The sequence below is a fragment of the Brassica napus genome, chromosome A3 (assembly GCF_020379485.1).
Source record: "Brassica napus cultivar Da-Ae chromosome A3, Da-Ae, whole genome shotgun sequence".
Taxonomy (NCBI): domain Eukaryota; kingdom Viridiplantae; phylum Streptophyta; class Magnoliopsida; order Brassicales; family Brassicaceae; genus Brassica; species Brassica napus.
This window is the reverse complement of record NC_063436.1, coordinates 6,208,864-6,232,048: the sequence shown is the minus strand read 5'-3', so window position 1 is coordinate 6,232,048 and position 23,185 is coordinate 6,208,864. Positions and strand designations below refer to the sequence as shown.

Sequence of the window (23,185 nt, the reverse complement as noted above, 5' to 3'; positions counted from 1 at the left end):
TTATAGTCTCCATTCTCCATGTTCAAAACTGAGGGACAAGAAATGATAAATGAATAATAACCACCTATGCTTTGCTTGAAATAATAAATTTACTAAAAACAGATCAAGAAATCACAAATGATGTTTCTGACATTTTTCATTGAGAGGAAAGAGGCTTTTGAACCAAACAAGCCAGTAAATGGAGTCATCTAACGCTACAATGTTCAAGGTGGCAATGTTGTAGCAGATGGTTTACGGACGACAATGATGATGAAGAGGAGTCTGCTGACATGAAAGGGATACTCTGTTGGAGAAGCTGAATACAATCGCCAAGACACTTGAAAATAAGCTCTCTGAGCTTTGTTAGTCACTGCTGATTTATCATCCCAGAGACTAAAAGCCTTGAGATGCCATTAATAACTGCTTGTACCTTGTCGCTATCCTTTGGCCTTCTCCAGCTTGAATCTTGCAACCTTGAACCAGAGTACTCGCTTGCAGCAACCTGTGCTTTCTTTGAGGTTGCAAGAACCTTCTCCAAGTCCATTTGTGTCAACGCCCTAGGCACCTGAAAAAACAATGCAGCCAACTCAAAAACATCAGGTAGAGGAAAAAGGGAAACGTTGACATTCCCTAAACCCGGTTAACTACTAACCGGAACTGGTCTGCCCTTTCTCTCCTCCTCCAGTATCTCTCTGATTGGCAAGTAAGCTGCTTTCTTGCAGAGCTCAAAGATATCTGATCCGGTATAGTCTTCACACAACCGAGCTACAAGATCATAGTCAATACCCTCCTCCACTCTCTCCCCTTTCAAAACAACTCTAAATATCTCAGCTCTCTCCTTGCAATCAGGCATCCCTATCTCAAAGGCCTGAGCAAAACGCCTCAATATCGCTTCATCCAGCTCCGAAGGTCTGTTTGTCGCACCAAGAACCATCACCCTCGCATTCTCTACGACACAAACAAACATACTTTAGAGATTGCACTAGTTCAACAACGGTTAAACAGGACACAGTAGACTCACTGTCTGTAGCAACCCCATCCCATAAAGCCATAAACTCCGTCTTCAAAATCGCCATCGCCTCATTACCCGTAGACCTTCGCTGGCCAAGAAAGCTATCCACCTCATCGATAAAAACAATCGCAGGCTGGAGCTTCTCCGCCAAGCTAAACACAGCAGCCACTAGAGAAAAAACAGAACAACTCACATCTCATTACTAATTAATAAGACTATCTCCAAATATTCTTTCAAAAAAAAAAACTCCAAAAGTTCACTTTATTTTTGTTCACTACTCTACTCATAAAGTAACTCGTTTTTTTACTTTACTATATAAAGTGAAAATTAAATAGAGAAAAAGACGAGAATAGCACTAAACCAAGTTTTTGTTCCCAAATAGCACTCAAGGCTCAAAGTCACAAAAAATAGGTTTCATTAAAGAGGTAATGTACACTTATACCCCTAGGGTTAATTAATCCAAACCTTAGGGTTTAGAGTTAAGGGGTGGGGTTTTGGAATTAGGGTTTAAAATTTTATAAATAATAAATAATAAAATAAAAAATAAAAATTTTAAAAACAGTTTCAAAAAGTATTTTTAAATTATAAAAATAAAATCTGAAAAAAAAATAAAAAAAATTTTGAAATTTTTTTTTTAAAAAAAAAATTATAAAAATTTCGAATCTGAAAACATATAATCTGAAACTATAAAAAAAAAAATTTTATTTTTTTTATTTTTATTTTTTTTATTTTTTTTATTTTTATTTATTTTAGTTTGTTTATTTAATTTTAAACCAATGATATTATAGATATTTTACCCTTTAATGAATGTCATTTTTGTGACTTTCTCCTTCTAATGCTATTTTTGAGACATAAACTTCAAAACGTGCTATTATTGACAATTGCCCAATTAAATATCAATAGAGTATTTTTACTCTAAATTTTATTTTAAAGTGGAAAATAGAATACCATGCTCTAACATGACCATTATGAGTTAGTAATAAACTAATAATCAACATGTCTACTACATCCTTACCAAGCTTCTGTGCATCACCAAACCACTTGCTCATCAGATTAGAGACCCTCACATTTATAAAAACAGCTCCGGATTCTTTCGCAATAGCTTTAGCAAGCATGGTCTTCCCGGTTCCAGGAGGACCATACAGCAACACGCCCTTTTGAGGGCCAAGCAACTTCCCATAAGCGAAAAGCTCAGGTCTTTTCAGCGGTAGAATCACAAGCTCGTACAGAGACTGCTTCTTTGACTCTAACCCTCCAATAGAATCAAACTCCACGTCTATCTTTCGTGAGTTTATTACATCCTGACATTAAAAAAAAAAAAAAAAAAGTAAAGAAACGAATTTATTTAGGTGATGATTGTTTCAGTAGTTTTTAGTTTTAGTTTTTGGTTTTTAGATTTTAGTTTTTGGTTTTTAGATTTTGGTTTTTGGTTTTCAGCTTTTGGTTTTTGCTTTTTGGTTTTTAGATTTAGATTTTGGTTTTTGGTTTTGCAGTATTTTTTTTTGTTTTTGCAAAAATTAATTAATGAGTTACTTTGAAATAATACAACAAAATAGAAATAAATATTTATATTTACAATTAAAATTACCAAAATATTGTGATAATTATTTAAAATAAAAACAATAAAATATTTTAATTATTATAGTTTTATTAAAAAATATATTATAATAAAATATTTATCATAAAATTTATATAAATTGCAAAAAAATAAAAATATTTAAAAGTTTGAAACTACTTAGAAAAATTTTCTTATATAAATTATTTTTAATTTTATAAACTTAAATAGAAATAGTTTTTTTAAATATTATAAATTATATAAAAAGTAAAAATACTTAAAATTGTGAAACTAATTATAAAATTTCTCAAATAAATTATTTATATTTTCTTAAAATTGAATGGTTATTTTTATTTTTCATGACTAATACAATATATTGTACTACTAAAACATATTATGTTTTTATAATTTTAGTTATTTTAATGTGACTAGTAATTATTAAAATTATTCTATTATTTTATATAGAGAAATTAATAACTAAGTTTTAAAATTAATTAATATTATTTATAAACTATATAAATTTATTTTACAGATATTAAATATAAATAAATTATATTACATTATTGTTTAAATTATAGCTAATGTACCAAAAATTGTATGATTATTTATCTTTATGAAAATATTATTTATTATTATTAATTAACTAAATATTGTAGTTTCTAACCCAAAAAAATCAAAATTCGTTTTTTCTTTCAAAAGCTCACAAAAGTTAGTTTTTGGTTTTTCTTCACAAATTGGTTAAACTTTTCAAAAATTAGTTTCCCTAAATTTTAGGGAATCTATTTATTAGAAATCTTGATTGGCAAATCAAATGGTTTCTACAAAAACAAAAGCTAAAAACTAAAACTTGATTGGATGAAAAATGATTTTTACAAAAACAAAAACCAAAAACTAAATCAAAAACCACAAACAATCAACCTCTTAAGTGGAAAAGACAAGACTTATTACCTCGTATTGATTGGTCTGGATAAGAGGACGACCGAGACGCTTGGCGATTTCTCTCTTACGCTCGAGGGCCTTATCAGAAGCGTCACGGTTCGGGTCGGAGTGACGGGCACAGAAGTATAGAGACAAGCTAGCCAATGCAGCGCCTGCTACGTAGAGAATCAGTTGCTCTAAGAAACTTGAATCTCTCTTTCTTGAAGATCTCTGCATAACGAGCTCTTTTCTCAAGCAAAAACCCTTTGAAGAATATCAGGCTTAATTCTTGACGAGTGTATAACTTGATATGAACCAATAAGCTTACTTTTTTTAATTTTATGTTAATTCTTGGAAGCTTGTTTATTATTAATCATATGAAACCCGTTATACAGGGATACAAATTTGTTGAAAATGGAAAACTATTAAACTATTATCAAAAATGTAAAACTTCAAAACCAACTATTATTAAATAGAAAGTTACCGCAACTCTTAATGTAAAATATCCTAATCTATCTAACCATAGTCACGTATCCTGTGGCTGGGTCGAGAAGAAGAAGAAAACCTTTGACCGAAGTTACATCGGACAGCTCCCGGTGGTATTGTCGTAATATAATTTACCAGGCCTTTCGTGGTATTTTGGGTAGGAAGTTTCAAAGCCTCAGAAAGCCCAATTTAACGGCAGGGATTTTAGCCTCATCGATTTCATCACAAGATGTTCGCTAAGTTTAGTGGTTGGTCGGTGCGATAGCCGAGCGAACAGCCCGGATAACTAAAAAATACAAAAAATTCAGTACAGTAAAAAAAATCACTTGTGCTAAATAAAAATGTACAGTAATTTATTGTTTAGAGTTAAATTTAATAGTCATTTTTCAGTTTAATCTACTAACCAGTCCAACCAAATTATCCGAATCAAAATATCTGAAAAAACGATCGAACTTGAATACAAATCAAAACTTTTTATTAAACTTGAAACAAAAATAATGTTAATGATCTTACCAAAAAATGTTAATTCATATTTACATTTATGTTTAAGTCTGAGAAAATAAACTTAGTATTATCAGAATAAAGTTAAACTGAAATTAAAGAAGGACAAATCTCACCAATAGTACTGGTTTATTTTTATCAGAAAATATCATACATGGTGAAAATCTCAAAATAGCATTAATTAAAAAAAGATACAAAATTATCCTAAATTTTGAATTCATACTCTAAATACCAAAATCTCTAAATTGACCACTAAATCTTAAATTCAGACGTGATATATATATTTATGTATAATTTATTATTTATATATTTAAAAGAAATAAATTTCAAATATTTAATTAGTTATTAGTCATAAATAGAAATATAATCGTCATTTTATTTTTTAATGAATAGTGAATACTATTTGAAATATTTTTTATATATGCTTTTTTTTGATGAAATATTATTTACTGATATTTGAAAGTATTCTTTAAGAATAATCAAATGAGTATTTGCAAATCGTGAAAAAGATAAGGTTTCATGAACATGCATGCATGTTATGTCAGAGATTTTTTTCGGTCTTATAAAATACTGGAAACATCAAACTGAAACCCGCATGTCTCATGGGAAAACTAACTTGTCGTTACAGCATGGGCCATCAAATAAAAGATCAAATCACAACTCGATTTGCTCAAATCCCAATTTGATTTGCTCAAAGCACAACTCGATTTGTCTAAAAGTCAAAGCACATCTTGACCAAAAACTACCCCTGGTCATCTTTCCAGAAGCAAATTATTAAGGGCAGTTTGGTATTTTTCGGAACACAATTAGGTAGGTAACTAGGTGAGGAACCCCATGTTCACTTCCATGTTTAGCCTATTAAAGGGTGAGAGCTCCTGAATCTCAAAGCGGAAAGATATCAAAGGAGAGAGAGATGGCTTCAGACAAGAAGGTCTTTTCTTCAGATGAAGTTTCACAGCACAACAAACGCGATGATTGTTGGCTTATTATCTCCGGCAAGGTTAGTTAGAGCACCCGCAAGTGATGTAATTTCTCATCATAGTTTCTTGGGTTTTTAGTAATTAAACCCCTCAACTAAAGATAAATCGTAAAAAAAACCCTCAACTAAAAATTCTGTGAAATAAACCCTCAATTTTAATTCCGTTAACATATGTTACCCTCCGTCTAAAAAACCGTGACGGAGGGTGACATATGTTAACGGTTTATAAGTTGAAGGTTTATAATGTTAAAAATTTAGTTGAGGGTTTTTTTTACGATTCAAAAATAGTTGAGAGGTTTTATCACTAAAAGTCATTAAAGGGTTTTTAAGTTATTTATTATCATTTATACATTGTTTTAGATTGATTTGTAAGCCTTTAAAACTAATTTATATTTTTAATACATTAATCTATTATAAAATTAATTTATACATTTTAAATTAATAATTTTCAACATGATTTACAACTTATTATAACTTTGAAATATTAAATTATTTGATATTTGGCAATAGTGATATTAAAAAAAATTGTATGCTTATATCGTCATTGTCAAATATCAAATAATTGAAAGTTTCTAAGTTATATTAAGTCTTAAGTAGTGTCGAAGATAATTCATCCATGAAGTTAATTTTTATATTTGGAGTAGGACGTACTTTTTCTTATTTTCATGATTTTCGTCATCCGGCTCATACTTTCTTATTTTCCTATATTGTTCTTGATTTATTGTATTACTTTATGTTTCAAATATATTATTGATCAAGAAAATAAAAATATAACGTAGTTATTCAGAAATCAATGAGAATAAAAATAATCATGCATTATTTTGGAAGGGGGAGGGGAAGTATGAGCCGGATGACAGAAATCATGAAAATAGAAAAAAATGCGTCATACTCTAAATAGAAAGATTGACTTCATGGATGAATTATCTCGACACTACTTAAGACTTAATGTAACTTAGAAACTATAAATTATTTCATATTTGACAAAGACGATATAAACACACAAATTCTTTTATATCACTATTGCCAAATATCAAATAATTTAATATTTTAAAGTTATAATAAGTTGTAAGTAGTGCTGAAAATTATTAATTTAAGATGTATAAATTAATTTTATTAATGTATTCAAATTTATAAATTAGTTTTAAAGGCTTATAAATTCTAAAACAATGTATAAATGATAATAAATAATTTAATAATATTTAATGACTTTTAGTGATAAAACCCTTCAACTAAAGATGAATTGTAAAAAAAAACCCCAACTAAAAATCCAGTGAAATAAACCCTCAACTTATAAACCATTAACATATGTCACTCTCTGTCACGGTTTTTTAGACAGAGGGTAACATATGTTAACGGAATTAAAGTTAAAGGTTTATTTCACAGAATTTTTAGTTGAGGGTTTTTTTTACGATTCATCTTTAGTTGAGGGGTTTAATTCCTAAAGACCCTAGTTTCTTCCCCAATAAATTAATACAAATTTAAAAAGTGAGAGAGATAATGTAGACAAAATCAGAAATGTTTCTTTATGAAGAAATTTTACACATGAGGTCTTTCTACACTAGTCTTTTTGTAAATAGTTGAATTTCTTTTAACATAATAAATGTTAGTTATATAATTAAACTGTTTTTAGATATTGATATAATAATATGTAGAGACCTAGTTTAAGACATCCTCCACTAATGATGCTCTTATGTCTTCTCTTTTGTCTGAGAAACCATTCTACTGCTCATAGACTCATAGTTGAGTTCTTGAAGCTTATCTAGTTTCCATTCATGTGTATGTGTGATTCTTTTACTTTTGAATTTAGGTGTACGATGTAACCCATTTCATGGATGAACATCCTGGAGGCGATGAAGTCTTCTTGTCCTCAGCAGGTTTTTGTACAAGTCTTCAAACTTTTCTCTGATCCAGTAGAATCTGTTCCATAAATGTGTATGCTCTGTTGTGGTGTTTGTTGACAGGGAAAGATGCTACTTTTGACTTTGAAGACGTTGGTCACAGCGAAGACGCAAGAGAACTTATGAAGGAGTACTACATTGGTGAGATCGATTCGTCTATTCCAGCAACAAGGACATACGTCGCACCTGTGCAAGCCACTTAAAACCAAGACAAGACACCAGAATTCGTTATCAAGATTCTGCAGTTCCTTGTTCTAATCTTGATTCTCCCTCTTGTTGTCCGTGAATATACCAAGAAAGAGTAGAAGTTAAGGCTTTGCTTTTTTTTTTACTTCCTATACCTTTCTCATCTCTCCGTATTTGCGAAATTAAATATTACCGTTGTTGTGGTCCTAGACTTCTTGTGTTACCTTATATAAATAATAAATGTGTTGTCAGTCTCGTCGTCGTGGTTTATCATCTGGTTTCTTTTTAGTGTTGATTTGAGATGTTTTCTTAACTTTGATGGTCAAGGAAAAGAGTGCTTTTACCAACAGGATAATGTTTGAGACGTATCTCTTGCATTCTTTTCAGCATGATAAAGTCTTTTTCTTTTCATTAGTACTAGCTAAACGTGATGATTAATAGGTAAACTATATCCATAGAATTTTTTTTGAGCAGATAATTAAGGACACCCTCGATTGAGTTTTGAGGTAATCATGAATCTTGAAAAGCTGTTGAGGTTCATATTTACTGACTCCAACAGCTCAAACTAGCTCCTGAGAAAGATAAACCAGTATGTCAACTTTCTAAGGGCCTAGTGTTCATTCAGGAGAATGCGTGTTTGTGTAGATTTTTCTAAGCAACCTTCTGGTTTGCCATTAGAGGCCCGCAAAAGTTTGCAGTTGACCAATGAAGCTGTCTGATCCCGAGCTGGTCTATATGAAGCTTGTCTAGCGAAGCTCTGAAACATGATAATAACGTTCACTTACCATCGATCTCCAACAAACCGGAAGTATAATAAAAAGAGAGACAAAATTAAAAGTAATAGAGACATGCATGCATTCACAAACTGTCCTGAAGTTAATCTATAGAGATATATGGGATTATACAATAGTTATGGACTAAAGTTGTAAATATGCATTAATATTTCTAGGTTTCCTATACGGCTATACGTAGTCAAAAGGTGGCTTTTGTAACGAACAACAAGAATTAAGATAGAGAATTTAATGGCATATTTACAACTATAGTCCATAACTATTGTATAATACCCATTTATCTCTATATAATCACCGTGTGTAAGCTGCAAACTTTGTAGCTATCAGAATCTCAGTGGCCATCATTAAGCAAACAACAAGGAATCTCTTGTCAGAACTAGCATCAGAATCTCAGTGGCAAGCACTTTGAAATCTCCATCTCTCAAAGGGAATGTTGCTCCTGCTTTTGCACCCTCTCTGTTCAAGAACTCTGTGGAGCTTATAAACGAGTATCCATGGGCCGCAAAAATGGATAAGACTAAGAGACCTTCACCAAGTTACAACACCTGTGTTTCTTGAGGATGGAACTCCTAAGGTACGTATACCTCGTCAAGTGCTTCTAGAAGGACTGGAGAGTCAGAAAGTATTTTTGTACTAATATTTGAAAGTATTCTTTAAAAATAATCAAATGATTATTTGCAAAATCGTGGAAAACGTAAGGTTTAATGAACATGCATGTTATGTCAAAGATTTTATTATTTGGTCTTATAAAATACTGGAAATATCAAACTGAAACCACATGTCTCATTGGGAAGCTAACTTGTCAGTACGGCATGGGCCATAAAATAAAAGATCAAATCCCAACTCGATTTGCTCAAATCCTAACTCGATCTGTCTAAAAGTCAAAGAACATCTTGACCAAAACTACCCTTGGTCAAGCAAAAAGTTTAAGGGTAGTTTAGTCTTTGTGTACACAATTTAAGTAGTTTGTCATGAGGAACCACATTTCCACTCGAGTCTTTGGAGAGCTTCTGTATCTGAAAGCAAAGCGGTGGAAAGATCCCAAAGGAGAAATGGCTTCAGACAAGAAGGTCTTTACTTTCGATGAAGTTTCACAGCACAACAAACGCGATGATTGTTGGCTTATTATCTCGGGCAAGGTTACTTACATCTTGTCTCTTTTGTCTGAGAAATCATGGTTTCTTGTCTACTGCTCATAGTTGAGTTCTTGAAGCTGATCCAGTGTCCATTCATGTATATGGTTCTTTTACTTTTGAGTTTAGGTGTATGATGTGACCCCATTCATGGATGTTCATCCTGGAGGCGATGATGTCTTGTTTGCCTTAGCAGGTTTTTGAACAAGTCTTCAAACTTTTCTCTGATCCAGTTGAAACTGTTCCATGAATGTTTCTGCTCTGTTATGGTGTTTGTTGACAGGGAAAGATGCTACTATTGACTTTGAAGACGTTGGTCACAGCGAGGACGCAAGAGAACTTATGAAGGAGTACTACATTGGAGAGATCGACTCGTCTACTACTGTTCCAGCTACAAGGACATACGTTGCACCGGTGCAACCCACTAACAACCAAGACAAGACACCACGATTCATCATCAAGATTCTTCAGTTCCTTTTTCCAATCTTGATCTTGGGTCTCGCTCTCTTTGTCCGTCAATATACCAAGAAAGAGTAGAAGCAAAGGCTTTGCATAACTCTTTCTGAGTTATCTTTCCTTTTGTTTTCGCCTAAACTTCATCTGTCCCCTTAAAGGGTGGGCGATTCTTATTGAAACTACTACGAATAAATAATCAATGTGTTGCTGGTCTTGTCATAGTTTATCATCATCTGGTTTGTTGTCATTGCTGATTGTGATGTCTTGTTCTTTTCATTAGTACTACAATAAACATGCAAAAATATATACGTCAAAGAAAACTCAGACATGACAGACCTTATAATTCTTCTTTTTTTTTCTTTGACATCAACTTTATTAAATTAAATGTCAACGCTTTTGCATATATATTTTTTGCCAAATGTCAATAACCATTACTATCAATAGACAAAGCATTTTCAGGTATTAGTAGGACTGTAGGAGAACATTCAATTCGTATTTCAAAACATACATTTCGTTTCTTTCTGTATTGAATATCGCCTAAGTTAGATGTGTTTGATTTTCAATAGATTCGATTCAAAACGTCAAAATCCTAATGAAGACTAAACTAGTCATTTATATAATCGTTCAATCTAACGACACTTGGTTTTTGAATTGCGTTTAGACTTAGTTCTGCCTTCTCTACCGTGTATTAAGAAATATAAAAACTGAGCACATGATTCCAACTTTCTTGGTCATCCAACGCTTGTAGTCATCTGTCATATCGTTTCGACATGATGGTCGGTCGGCAAACTTTGGAGGCTTCTTATTCCCTTCGTTAAAAAGATGTATTATGAACGAAACCAAACTAAACCGAGTGGACGTGATCGGTCTCAAATTTTGGCTTGATAAAAATTATCACTGCAATACCACGAAATTCAACCGTGATATATTATTTGCAATTTTCAAACCAATATCTATTGAACCAACTCTGGTTCGAATTTTTTCTAAACCAAATAGTATGATAAGATATTAAGATGAACCGGATAAGAAGCAAACCAAATAGTATCCCACAAACTAAGTAAGCAACATGTGTCTTCTAGTTGTTGGAGATATGATGTATCGGCGCCAATAATGGCACCTGAGAGAAGGCGACAAACACACATTTTTGTCATTTGTGCTGACTAGGGGCGCTAGCGACATGACATCCCAGGTTATGCTGACGTTATATTACAACGCTTTGATGTATAAAGTTCCTGAGGCCATGTTTTCAACCCATCTAGATCGAAATTTGAAAAGTAATTTGGTAAAACATTTCCAGCACAGTAATTTTTACCACGTCAATTCCAGCTCATCAATCAATAAAACAGACGCATAAAACAAAATTAAACAGGAGAAAAAGGCTTAGCGGTGTGCGCGTTAAGCAAAACCCTAAACCAGTGTGTAATAATATATATACCCTTATATCTCTCTCTCTAAAAATCCTCCCTACCTTTTATCCCTCATAAACATATATGCATAGACTGTCATGAGCAACATCCCCAGATCTCTCACCGACTCATCACTCTCTATATTCCTTCTCATTATTTCTTCTGCCGTCGATCCTTGGCCCTTTTCTAGTGGTTTCTTCTAACATGAGCAAGCAGATGGTGTTCAATTTTCATTTTCATGTTCCGCATCTCCACATACTCCATCATCATAACCATGTTCCAAAAGGCTGTGTCGCGATCATGGTGGGACGCGAAGGAGATGAAGAAGGGTTTCACAGATTCGTGGTTCCGTTGATGTTCTTGAGCCATCCTTTGTTTGCTAGTCTCTTGAATGAAGCTGAAGAAGAGTACGGATTCAAACACGCAGGTCCGATTACGATTCCTTGCCGTGTCGATGAGTTTAAGCATGTTCAGGAAATTATCGACCAGGAGACTCATCGCCGTCACAGTCACGGTAACGGACACAACCACCACCACAATAACCATCTGCGATGTTTCTGAAGATATGTAATTGGATTTGTTGGTTTGGTTTGACATGCGATTGGTATTGATTTGACTTTTCTTCTGAAATTGGTTTGGTTTGCTTAATTTTCGGTTTTAGTTAGTGATGATGATGAAAAAGAATAGAGTAATTGAATACAATGAATAATGATTCTCATCTCTTACGAGGAATATGGAATTTCAATTTTGTAATGGGAATGCCATATTATTTGAACTTTATTTTATAAAGAAATGTGTACACTTTTTAATTATTTAATTGATGGTCTTTTTTGTTGAAAAAAAAATTGATTTTAACGCGTTTGGCCGTCAATCATGTTACTTTTTGTTAAACATTTCCTTTACTCGTTAGGATCATACGTCTCTGGAACAATTATTTTCTTCCGAATGTACAAAATTCGACATATCGCATTGTACGATTATAGCACAAATGCATTATTTCCTGACTTTAATATATTTTAAAAGTACATAATTTTTTACCACGTCAATTATAGCACAAATTCGACATATCGCATTGTAGGATTATAGCACCAATCTTTATGTATGTGTAGTGTAAAACATTGACCAAACTAGCTGGTCCCACTCAGACAGTTTGGATTTACCCGGTTCGGGTCGGGACAAAACTAGCTGGTCCCACTCAGACACTCCCAAGAGGTATTGTCTCTCTTACATGACAAATTTGAACTTATAATACCTGAATGGGAACATCACATACAACATTTTAAGTAATTTTATTTGTCAAAACAATGTTAAGTGCATTTTGGAATTTCACCGGAAAAGTGATAAGCTAATAAAGAGTATATAAAGGAGTATCATGTAACTCCTCCTGGCTCCTCCTCAACTTTTCTTTCATCTTTTACTCTAGTTTCTGGTTTCAATGTTTGTACCAACCTGTGTCTCCGGATGGTTTCCATCAGCTCACCGGCTTATGGCTCCAGAAAGGTCTGATCACCTTTGCTGGCTTTGTGTACTCTCTTGTTCAAGTTAATATAAATCTACCAGATGACAAAAAAAAACTTATTAATTTCTTTATACTATTAGATTTCCGTGGAGAAATTTAAGACGGACAGAAAGTAATATTTCTACCTAGCGGCGGAAAAGTGAGTAACGCATAAGAACATGTCCTTGGGAGAGGAACAATAGCTGGTTGCTCTCCACTTAATTGTTACAAAATCCTAAATTTGGATCAATAATAATATTGAAATGGTTACATTTGGCAAACTCTTTATGATATCAATATATTTGATTTGTCGAAAAACCGACGTCGTTTTTCAGGCACCGTTTTCATCAAACCATAAACTGCTAGGCGTTTTTTGCCTTCAACGTGTCCATTTCCCATTTCTCATAAAGAAACCCTAAACTCATACTGGTCACACGAAAGAATCCTATCTTTTACCCTTATCCCTCATCCCTCATATATATATGTTACACAAATCATCTGCTACAGATAAGAAAGCATGACCGTGAAGGCGGCCGATGAGGTTTGATCTTCAGTGCTAATCAAGACTCCATTCAGGTACGTTCTTCTTCTTTTACTGTTCCTTGATTTTATCGTCGACCCTCTATCTATCTCTTTAGGGTATCATTTAGACTTAGGTTGGTTGCAATTCATATGAGACCGTAACTTTTACGCATCCTTATTTCGTGTTTGATTGGAAACTAGATTGTTGTGTCTGTAAATTTCAGTTTACATTTGTCTAAAACTTGATGATGCAGACTAGTTGTGTGACGGAAAAAAAATGGTGGGTCGAAAGAGAAAAACAAAAACATGTGACAAAGGGTCGAAAAGAAGCTGGATATGCCAACTACCTGATGTCTTGATAAGTGGCATACTTGCTCGTGTTCCTACAAAGATTGCTGTAAGAACAGGCGTTTTGTCCAAAACATGGATTAATCACTGGAAGAATGTTCGTGGATTGGACTTAGAGTCCTTTGAATTCTCTGATATGGATACCTTTGTGAGTTTTGTTCGAAGTTTTTTTGATTCACACAGGGAATCAACGATAGACAAAATAAGGTTAAGTGTTCACTATTCTGATTGTCACTCCCTTCTCACCCAATGGACTGATATTGCGATTAGGCGTAGGATTCAGCATCTCGATGTTTGTTATTATGGCACTTGTTGCGATGTTACGATGCCCGTCAGTCTATATACATGCAAGACGCTGGTGCACTTACGCCTTTGTTGGGTTGTCTTGGCTAACCTGGAGGTTGTTTCCTTGCCATGCCTAAAGACCATGCATTTAGAATGCATTAGAGATCTCACTGAGCCAACTGTGGAGAAACTTATCTCAGGCTCTCCAGTTCTGGAAGATTTAATCATTATCAGACGAACTAGTGGTGAAAGGTTTATACAAGTGCGCTCTAATACGCTAAAGAGAATCCACATAGATACCTATACAGAAGTTGAGATTGATGCTCCTCTACTCGAGTGTTTGAGGACTACGGTTTATTTAGAAAAGAACTTCATGATCATCAATTTGGGTTGCTCTACCACACTAGATATTGATATGGTCTTTCCTGATGTGACTTGCACCAAACTTTTAATTTGTGATACTCTCACCGATATTCCGAGGTTCAGAGGCCTTGTTACAAGTAGTTACATTTTGAAGGTAGTCATGTTAATTAATATTAATTTGAGCATTTCAATATTCTTCCTCAAAAAGTTTCTAACCAACATTTTGTTTTTGTTTTATTCTTTTACAGAACATCTTTCTACACTCCGAACCAGGACCATTGCTTCAGTTCCGTGACCTATCCCGTTTGCATGTTAAGTTCTCTAAATCCGATCTTGAAATGTTGCCAGCCATTCTTGAAAGCTGCCCAAAACTACAATCTCTCATATTGGTAATGATGCTTTATAACCCTTCGAGTTATGCAAATTGTATGTGAAAAGCTTTAATCTACCACTTTATTCTTAATTTTTTTTTATCTTATGTATTTGCAGGAGTTGATCAAGGACCCGAGTTATAAGAAGAACAGAGAACCAAAGCTGATGTTTTCAACAGTGCCTCCGTGTTTGGTATCATCTCTCAAGGTCGTGGAACTGAAACGTTTGATCCCAAGGTATGAAGGAGAAGTAGAGCTAGTAAGATACTTCCTCAAGAACTCACCAATCCTGGAGAAACTAAGGCTTGATACTTACTATACCAAAAAGGGCATGCGTGATTTCCTTAAAGAAGTCGTTGCATTGCCCAGATGTTCCAGCGCTTGTGAAGTCATTGTTCTCTAAAAAAGACATTTTCATTTGAGGTAAATTTGGATGTTAAAAAATGGTTGGTTTGAGGAACATTTCTCATGTATTAATGACCGATTAGCAACTTTATTTTGAATTTTATAAACATTTCAGCATATTGTTACAGCGTTACTTGGATATTTATATCAGTATGTTCTTTTTCTTGCTCTTTGCGTGTTTAAGTTTGTCAAGTTCCAGGAAGCTGTTGCGGTAGACATTAAAAAAATAGTTATGTTACGTAGTAGAGGGATCTTATAAATAAAACCGATCTCTCATTAGGGTTTGTGATTTTGAGGGTAGTGACAGTCACAGTGTGATCATGCGTAAGCATTTCATTACAAAAGGTTACCGATTGATTGGTTTGGCTTCGGGTTTAATAACTTTGGTGATCTTTTTTTTTTCTTTTTTCGTGGTTTTGGAATTTACATTGGCTTCTCATAAGCTTTATGTTACTTCAGTCAACAGTTTTTTTTTTTTTTTTTAATCAACAGTTTCGAATCTAGTAGCTTTAAAGATGACATCTCTGAGGAGATTCTAAGATTCCTAATTTCTGGATACCACATTCAAAGTCTTCCTACTTTGATTGGTATTTGATGCAGAGTAAGTTGCATCCTTCCATTTCATTTGGCATGCCTATAACATCATTTGGACTTGAGCTTGGGAAAATTTTCAGAACAATATATTTTTGAGCATACGGATACTATTAAAATCCAAAATCAAATGTATAGTTTAGCATCCATGATTGGTGACTTCATACACCAGTTAAACAAAATAGATAAAAATAAGATAGGAGAATTTCATGCCTTGCTCTTTCACTATCATGAATAACTGCAAGACAAACACAAGTTATAACATGTTTTTTTCGAAGACATTAAATGGTTTGGGAATTGAGATGAGACAGACCTCGAGATCGTAGTAACAAAATCTTCCCGCTTCCCAAACTTCTTCCTGTAATCATGCCAGTGCAGAGGCGCTAGCATTTTCCCAAACGATTCCGAAGCCGTAAATGAAGACATATTAAAACAGCAGATGTTATAAGAAAGACCACTTCCACATTCAATTTCACTTTCATCGTGATTACAATCCGTGGTTCCGTTCATGTTCTTGAGCCATCCTCTGTTTGTGAGTCTCCTGAAAGAAGCTGTAGAAGAGTACGGATTCAAACACGCAGGTCGGATTACGATTTTCTTGCCGTGCCGGTGAGTTTAAGCGTGTTCAGGACATAATTGACGAGGAGTCTTATAGCCGTAGCGCGCCACAGTCACGGTAACGGACACAACCACCATCACCACCACCACAACAACCATCTGCAGTGTTTATGAAGATCTGTAATTGGATTTGTTGGTGGTTTGATATGTCATATGTGATTGGAATTTCTTTGACTTCTTTTTTGAGATTTGTTTAGTTGGCTTAATTTTCGTTTTTAGTTAGTGATGATGATGAAAAAACATAGAGCAATTGAATGTAATGAATAATGATTCTCATCTCTTACGTATGTAACCGTTAGTAATATGGAATTACAATTTGTGACGGGAATGCCATATTATTTGAATTTTATTTTTATTAAAAGGAATGTGTATACTTCTTATTATTTAATTGATTTTAACGCGTTTGGCCGTCGATCATGTTACTTTTTGTTGTTCATTTCCTTTCCTAGAATCTAACGTCTCTCAAATATATTCAGTTATTTTCTTCCGAATGTAAAAAAATTCAACATATTGTAGGATTAAGCAAACAATTAGTTCACGACTTTGATTGAAGGTGTCACAAAAATATCTATTATATTAATTATTATTTACTGAAACAGTTTGGATTTCAATATAATTGCGTATCTAAACTGATTCTAAAACAATATCTGATACTTTTTAGTTTCCAGTTTTGAATTATTTGAGTTTGAGGGCTAAACAATGGAGGTGATTGGTTGGGTTTATCCTTTTACTTTAGCTTTATTTACTTTTAAATTACTAAATTTTACCAATCAAGTTGTAGCTTTATTTTTAATAGTTAAAACCTAAATCAAATTTCTATAAATTTTTACCAATCATGCTTTACCTTTATTTTTTAAGTTACAACAAAAAAAACTAAAGCAAAACTTTTTTTAAATGTATTTTTGGGAAAAAACTTAAAGCTTTTTTATAGACTGTAGAATCTGTGAAATAAAAAAACTATCTATAATATCAAATAAATTAGATAATCATAATTAAAAACAACTATAAATATTTAATTCAATTTTGAGTGTTGTAAAAATCATTGAAATATTTTAAATAAAATAAATATTATTTATATATCACATTTTAAATAACAATAAACTTTGAGAATTTACAAAAAGTATTAATATAAATTATTTAATTGATAAAAACATAAATTAGTTTATATATACATCACATATTTCACATATTTATTTTAAAATATCTACAATCTATAATTTACAGCTACAACAAATTTAACTACATTAAAAGTCTCTGGACAAAAAAATCTACCATAACAACTTTACAGCTTCAACCAATTTAACTACAACTAAATTTTTGTAGACACAGTCCAACCAATCACTTCCAATGTTTAAATTTAAAGGACGGTTTAATTTTGCTAAAAAAATAAATCTAAAATCCACAATGTTACTATTGTGATGGAAGTTTTCTCACCTTTGATTTAAAATTTAAGAAACTAAACATATGTTCACAATCATATTTAATTCAAGAATATGATTATAAAAAGAAAGACGCGCTAAAGATATATCGTACATTGAAAATTCCGGAATATCAGGACAGGTGTTTTATCTACCACATGGAGAAAGTCTACGGCTTTGTGTTCTTTGTTTGGAGTTGAATCCCATAAATTCACTACATATAGAGCTTCTTGTATAGAGCGTCGGTGTTTGAAATCATCGCTCAAGTTTGTCAAGTTATGAAATAGAAATGGAGCTAGTAAGAAACTTATGGTCTTTATGTATATATGTGTACGTAGTGTAAAACATTTACGAAAAAATAAATGTCTAAAACAATCAACGATCTTGTTGTATATCTTCAGGATTTACTCGGGGTCGGGACAAAACTAGTTGGACCCATTCAGAGTTTCAAACACTCAGAAGAGGTATTGTCTCTTCTTACATGCAAATTTGAACTTATAATACCTAAACGGGAACATAACTAACAACATTTAAAGTAATTTTACTTGTCAAAACAATGTTAAGTGCATTTTGGAGTTTGGTCGGAAAAGTGATAAGCTAATAAAGAGTATATGAAGGAGAGACATAACATGTTTCTTTCTTTATCTTATTAGATTTCCGTATAGAAAATTAAGTCAGACGAAGTGGTGTTTCTAGTGGCGGACGAGTGAGTAACGAGTAAAAACCTGCCTTTGGAAGGGGAGCAACACCTTGTTGCTCTCCTCTCTTTCATCGTAATTGTTACAAATTCCTAAATTTGGATCAGTAGTAATATTGAAATGGTTACATTTGGCAAACTCTTTATGATATCAATATATTTGATTTGTCGAAGAACCGACGTCGTTTCTAGGATCACTAACCCGACGCACCGTTTTCATCAAACCATAAACTGCTAGGCGTTTTTGCATTCAACGTGTCCATTTCCTATTTCTCATTAAGAAACCCTAAACTCATACTGGTCACACGAAAGAATCCTATCTTTTACCCTTATCCCTCATCCCTCATATATATACGTTACACAAATCATCTGCTACAGATAAGAAAGCATGACCGTACGTGAAGGCGGCCGATGAGGTTTGATCTTCAGTGCTAATCAAAACTCCATTCAGGTGCGTTCTTCTTCTTTTACTGTTTCTTGAAGGCGGCCTTCTTCTTCTTCAGTGCTAACATCGACCCTCTATCTATCTCTTTAGGGTATCATTTAGACTAGGCTGGTTGAAATTCATATATGACCGTAACTTCTACGCATCGTTATTTCGTGTTTGATTGGAAACTAGATTATTGTGTCTGTAAATTTCAGTTTACATTTGTCTTAAACTTGATGATGCAGACTAGTTGTGTGACGAAAAAAAAGATGGTGGGTCGAAAGAGAAAAGCAAAAACATGTGACAAAGGGTCACAAAGAAGCTGGATATGCCAACTACCCGATGATTTGATAAGCGACATACTTCTTCGTGTTCCTACAAAGCATGCTGTAAGAACAGGCGTTTTGTCCAAAACATGGATTAATCACTGGAAGAGTGTTCGTGGATTGGACTTAGAGTCCTTTGAATTCTTGGATATGGATACCTTTGTGAGTTTTGTTCGAAGTTTTTTTGATTCACACAGGGAATCAATGATAGACAAAATAAGGTTAAGTGTTCATTATTCTGATTGTAAGTCCCTCCTCACCAAATGGACTGATATTTCGATTAGGCGTAGTGTTCAGCATCTCGATGTTTGTTATTACGGCCCTTATTCTTGCGATGTTACGATGCCCGTCAGTCTATATACATGCAAGACACTGGTGCACTTACGCCTTTGTTGGGTTGTCTTGGCTAACCTGGAGGTTGTTTCCTTACCATGCCTTAAGATCATGCATTTAGAATACATTACAGATCTCACTGAGGCAACTGTGGAGAAACTTATCTCAGGCTCTCCAGTTCTGGAAGATTTAACCATTGTCAGAGAAACTCATGGTGAAAGGTTTATAGAGTTGCGCTCTAATACCCTCAAGAGAATCCACATAGATTCGTATACAGAAGTTGTGATTAATGCTCCTCTACTCGAGTGTTTGAAGACTAGGGGTTACGTATCAAAGAACTTCAAAATCATCAATTTGGGTTGCTCTACCACACTAGAGATTTATGCGGTCTTCCCTCGTCTGACTTGCACCAAAAGATTCATTTGTGATACCCTCACCGATATTCCGAGGTTCAGAGGCATTGTTTTAAGTAGTTACATTTTGAAGGTAGTCATGTTATTTAATTTTGAGACCCTTTAATTTTTGAGCATTCCTTTTAATATTCTTCCTCAAAAAGTTTCTAACCAACATTTTGTTTTTGTTTTACTCTTTTACAGAACATCTTTCTACACTCCGAACCGGGACCATTGCTTCAGTTCCGTGACCTATCCCGTTTGCATGTTAAGTTCTCTAAATCCGACCTTGAAATGTTGCCATCCATTCTTGAAAGCTGCCCCATATTGGTAATGAATTGCTTTATAACCCTTCGAGTTATGCAAATTGTATGTGAAAAGCTTTTAATTTACCACTTTATTCTCAATTTTTTTTTATCTTATGTATTTGCAGGAGTTGATCAAGGACCCGAGTTATAAGAAGAACAGAGAACCGAAGTTGATGTTTTCAACAGTGCCTCCGTGTTTGGTGTCATCACTCAAGGTCGTCGAATTGATACGTTTGATCCCAAAGTATGAAGGAGAAGTAGAGCTAGTAAGATACTTCCTCAAGAATTCACCAATCCTGGAGAAACTAAGGCTTGATACTTACTATACCAAAAAAGGCATGCGTGATTTCCTTAAAGAAGTCGTTGCATTGCCTAGATGTTCTAGCGCTTGTGGAGTCATTGTTCTCTGAAAAAAAAAAGACATTTCATTTGAGGTAAATTTGGATGTTAAAAAACTGGTTGATTTGAGGAATATTTCTCATGAATTAATAACCGTTTTAAAACTTTATTTTGAATTTTATAAACATTTCCGCAAATTATTCAAGCGTTACTTGGGATATTTATATCAATATGTTATTTTTCTTGTTTTTGGCTTGTTAAGTGTTTGTCAAGTTTAAGCCTCAGTTCAAAAAAAAAAAGTGTTTGTCAAGTCCCACGAAGCTGTTGCGGTAGACATGAACAAAATTAGTTATGTTATGTAGTAGAGGGAACTTATAGTGAGGTCCTATTTTAAATTTGTTTTTTAACAACTATTTTATTTAAATAAAATGTAAAGTTACAATAAAAATATAGAAAATAACAGAAATACAATCAATTGCAAAGATAAGATTAAAAAACAATACAAGTGTACAACACAAAGATTAAAATCTGTTGAACTTTTCTTCTAATCCATCTTGTTTTTTCTTGTGCAACACCATTTGGTTATTTTCTTTTTGAAGATATTTCAAATTCTTTTTTCAAAAATTTCTTTGTTGTATAACATTGACCAGATTCCAAATAATATTTATAAATCTTCTTTGAGAAAAAGTCAAATCTATTAATTTTCTCAAAAAAAATATTATTTAATGACAATATTTAATGACATACAACAAAGAAATAGTGGCTGTTATTTAATGATATTTCTACGTAAATCACTCTATGTTTTATATACAATATTTTCTTTTTAAGAGATACAAATTTTGTTTAGCCGTGCATGAAAATATTAGATGAATAGTAGACCATTAATTGATACTGTATCTGTAATATTTAGTTTTTAACAGATAATAGATCACATTTTAGTAGTTTCTTGAACCGTTATATTCTAACATTAAGTAACAAAGATAATAGAAACAAAATATATAACAAATCAATTGCCCAAAACAAAAGATAAATAAAATGTGAACATAAAATAAAAACAAAGACATTCAAAAGTCTAAGAAAAATCACAATACAGAAAATAAAATACTTAAACTAAGAAGTCCAAAACAATATTTTTTAACCACTTAACTATATCTAATCTATTAATTTAGGTCCTATTTTTATTAACCATTAACAATTCATAGTAAGACCACTTAAAAATTAGTTAATATGATATATTAGATTATTTATATTAATAAGAAACCAACAATAAATTTGATTTTTTTATACTATAAGAAAATCTGATGAGAAAAAATCTAAGAAAATCTTACTTAAGAATTTAAATATTTTTATAAAATAACATATTAATTAATTTCGTAATTAGTAATAGAATATTATTATAAATCAATGCTAACTTAATTTTTATCATAAAACAAGAATTTAAAATTATCTACTATTTTTTTATAAATTCTATAATTATATTATGTATTATATAAAAATAGAAGTGCTATATGAATTAAATATGACAAAACTATATTAAATAGGTAAATTAACAAATTTTAGTTTTCTAAATTGTTTTATTTAAATAAATTATCACTCATCGTTAAAATGAGTTATATTTGTAAACTATATAATATTTTTATAAAAAATAAATTTATTGACATAGGTTACCTTATTATCTACAACTATATATTATCTTTCTTTTTTTGAAACTCTCAACAATATATTATTTAAAATAATTATATACACTATATAATAATAGGTAAATAACCTTTAGTTCATATACTATTTAAAAAAAATATGTTATTAGAAAAATATGAATTTTTAATAATTCATTTAAAATATTAATGATAAAAAGAATTTCAATTATAATTTTTGTAATTATAAAAAAAATCTGTAAAGAAAATTTAAAAAATATTACTAATTCAAATATTTCAATAAGTATTAATGTAGTAACAAAAACAATTCAAAATTCATGTCATCTTCCAAACTCAAAAATAATAGTGCAATTTTTCAAAGTTTTCTTGACAAAATATAAAATTTTGAAAATAAATATTCAACCTCAAAATGATTATATTTTAAATTTTACAAAATATTAAATTATAGATAATAAAGAATAAATTTTGAAATACACTACGAAAAAATAAACTATATATGTTGTAAAAAATTAAGGGAAAATTACTTGTTTACCACTTTCATGCTACCACTTTTCATTTTTACCACCACTACAAGAACATTTTCCAAAATACATTTTTCATTAAAAGGCAAAATACTATTATATCCTTGCTATTTATATATATAATAAATTATTATTTAAATAAAAATAGTAAAAATAAAATAAATAAAAATTAAAATAAAAAAATAATTTTTTTTTTTATGTTTTCGTATTATACTTTTTCAAATTCGAACTTTTATAAATTCTTTTTTTCTCGATTTTTTTTTATTTTTTTCAAAAAAAATTTTGAAAATCGAAAATTATATTTGAAACTATTTTTAAAAAAATTTTATATATTTTTTAAATATTTATTTATATATTTCTTAGAATTCTAAATTCCACATTCTAAAAACCTTACCGCATCCCTTAACTATAAACCCTAAGTTTAGATTAGTTAATCCTAAGGGTATAAAAGTGATTAGTGTAAACATG

At 32.0% G+C, this 23,185-nt stretch overlaps 5 protein-coding genes and 1 pseudogene across 6 annotated transcripts; 4 read left to right on the top strand and 2 right to left on the bottom strand.

Moving 5' to 3' along the window:
* Positions 1–50: 50 nt before the first annotated feature.
* LOC106443365 (outer mitochondrial transmembrane helix translocase-like) lies at positions 51–1,184 on the bottom strand. The gene is made up of 2 exons (XM_048773704.1): positions 632–1,184; positions 51–544 (listed from the first exon to the last, which is right to left on the bottom strand). The coding sequence occupies exons 1-2, from the start codon at positions 944–946 to the stop codon at positions 347–349; spliced, it is 513 nt and encodes a 170-aa protein (XP_048629661.1). The 5' UTR covers positions 947–1,184; the 3' UTR covers positions 51–346.
* Positions 950–3,701, bottom strand: LOC125575401 (uncharacterized AAA domain-containing protein C24B10.10c-like). Its single transcript, XM_048765100.1, has 4 exons — positions 3,495–3,701; positions 2,007–2,292; positions 1,014–1,159; positions 950–961 (listed from the first exon to the last, which is right to left on the bottom strand). Exons 1-4 carry the CDS (start codon positions 3,699–3,701, stop codon positions 950–952), a joined length of 651 nt encoding a protein of 216 aa, XP_048621057.1.
* Positions 3,490–7,989, top strand: LOC106441684 (annotated as a pseudogene).
* Positions 7,990–9,261: 1,272 nt separating this feature from the next.
* LOC106443366 (cytochrome b5-like) lies at positions 9,262–10,191 on the top strand. The gene is made up of 3 exons (XM_013884929.2): positions 9,262–9,444; positions 9,568–9,634; positions 9,722–10,191. Exons 1-3 carry the CDS (start codon positions 9,277–9,279, stop codon positions 9,973–9,975), a joined length of 489 nt encoding a protein of 162 aa, XP_013740383.2. The 5' UTR covers positions 9,262–9,276; the 3' UTR covers positions 9,976–10,191.
* Positions 10,192–12,335: 2,144 nt separating this feature from the next.
* On the top strand, positions 12,336–15,209 carry LOC106437525 (F-box/FBD/LRR-repeat protein At1g51370-like). The gene is made up of 4 exons (XM_013878426.3): positions 12,336–13,374; positions 13,575–14,470; positions 14,565–14,705; positions 14,806–15,209. Exons 2-4 carry the CDS (start codon positions 13,598–13,600, stop codon positions 15,088–15,090), a joined length of 1,299 nt encoding a protein of 432 aa, XP_013733880.1. The 5' UTR covers positions 12,336–13,374; positions 13,575–13,597; the 3' UTR covers positions 15,091–15,209.
* Positions 15,210–16,318: 1,109 nt separating this feature from the next.
* Positions 16,319–20,765, top strand: LOC106437526 (F-box/FBD/LRR-repeat protein At1g51370-like). Of its 2 annotated transcripts, XM_013878427.3 has the most exons (4): positions 16,319–18,867; positions 19,089–19,988; positions 20,099–20,224; positions 20,328–20,710. In XM_013878427.3, the coding sequence occupies exons 2-4, from the start codon at positions 19,113–19,115 to the stop codon at positions 20,610–20,612; spliced, it is 1,287 nt and encodes a 428-aa protein (XP_013733881.2). In that variant the 5' UTR covers positions 16,319–18,867; positions 19,089–19,112; the 3' UTR covers positions 20,613–20,710. The 2 variants fall into 2 exon arrangements, with proteins under 2 accessions (XP_013733881.2, XP_048629638.1); XM_048773681.1 differs by lacking the exon at positions 16,319–18,867 and having other exon boundaries at positions 18,879–19,988; positions 20,328–20,765.
* The last annotated feature ends 2,420 nt before the right edge of the window (positions 20,766–23,185 follow it).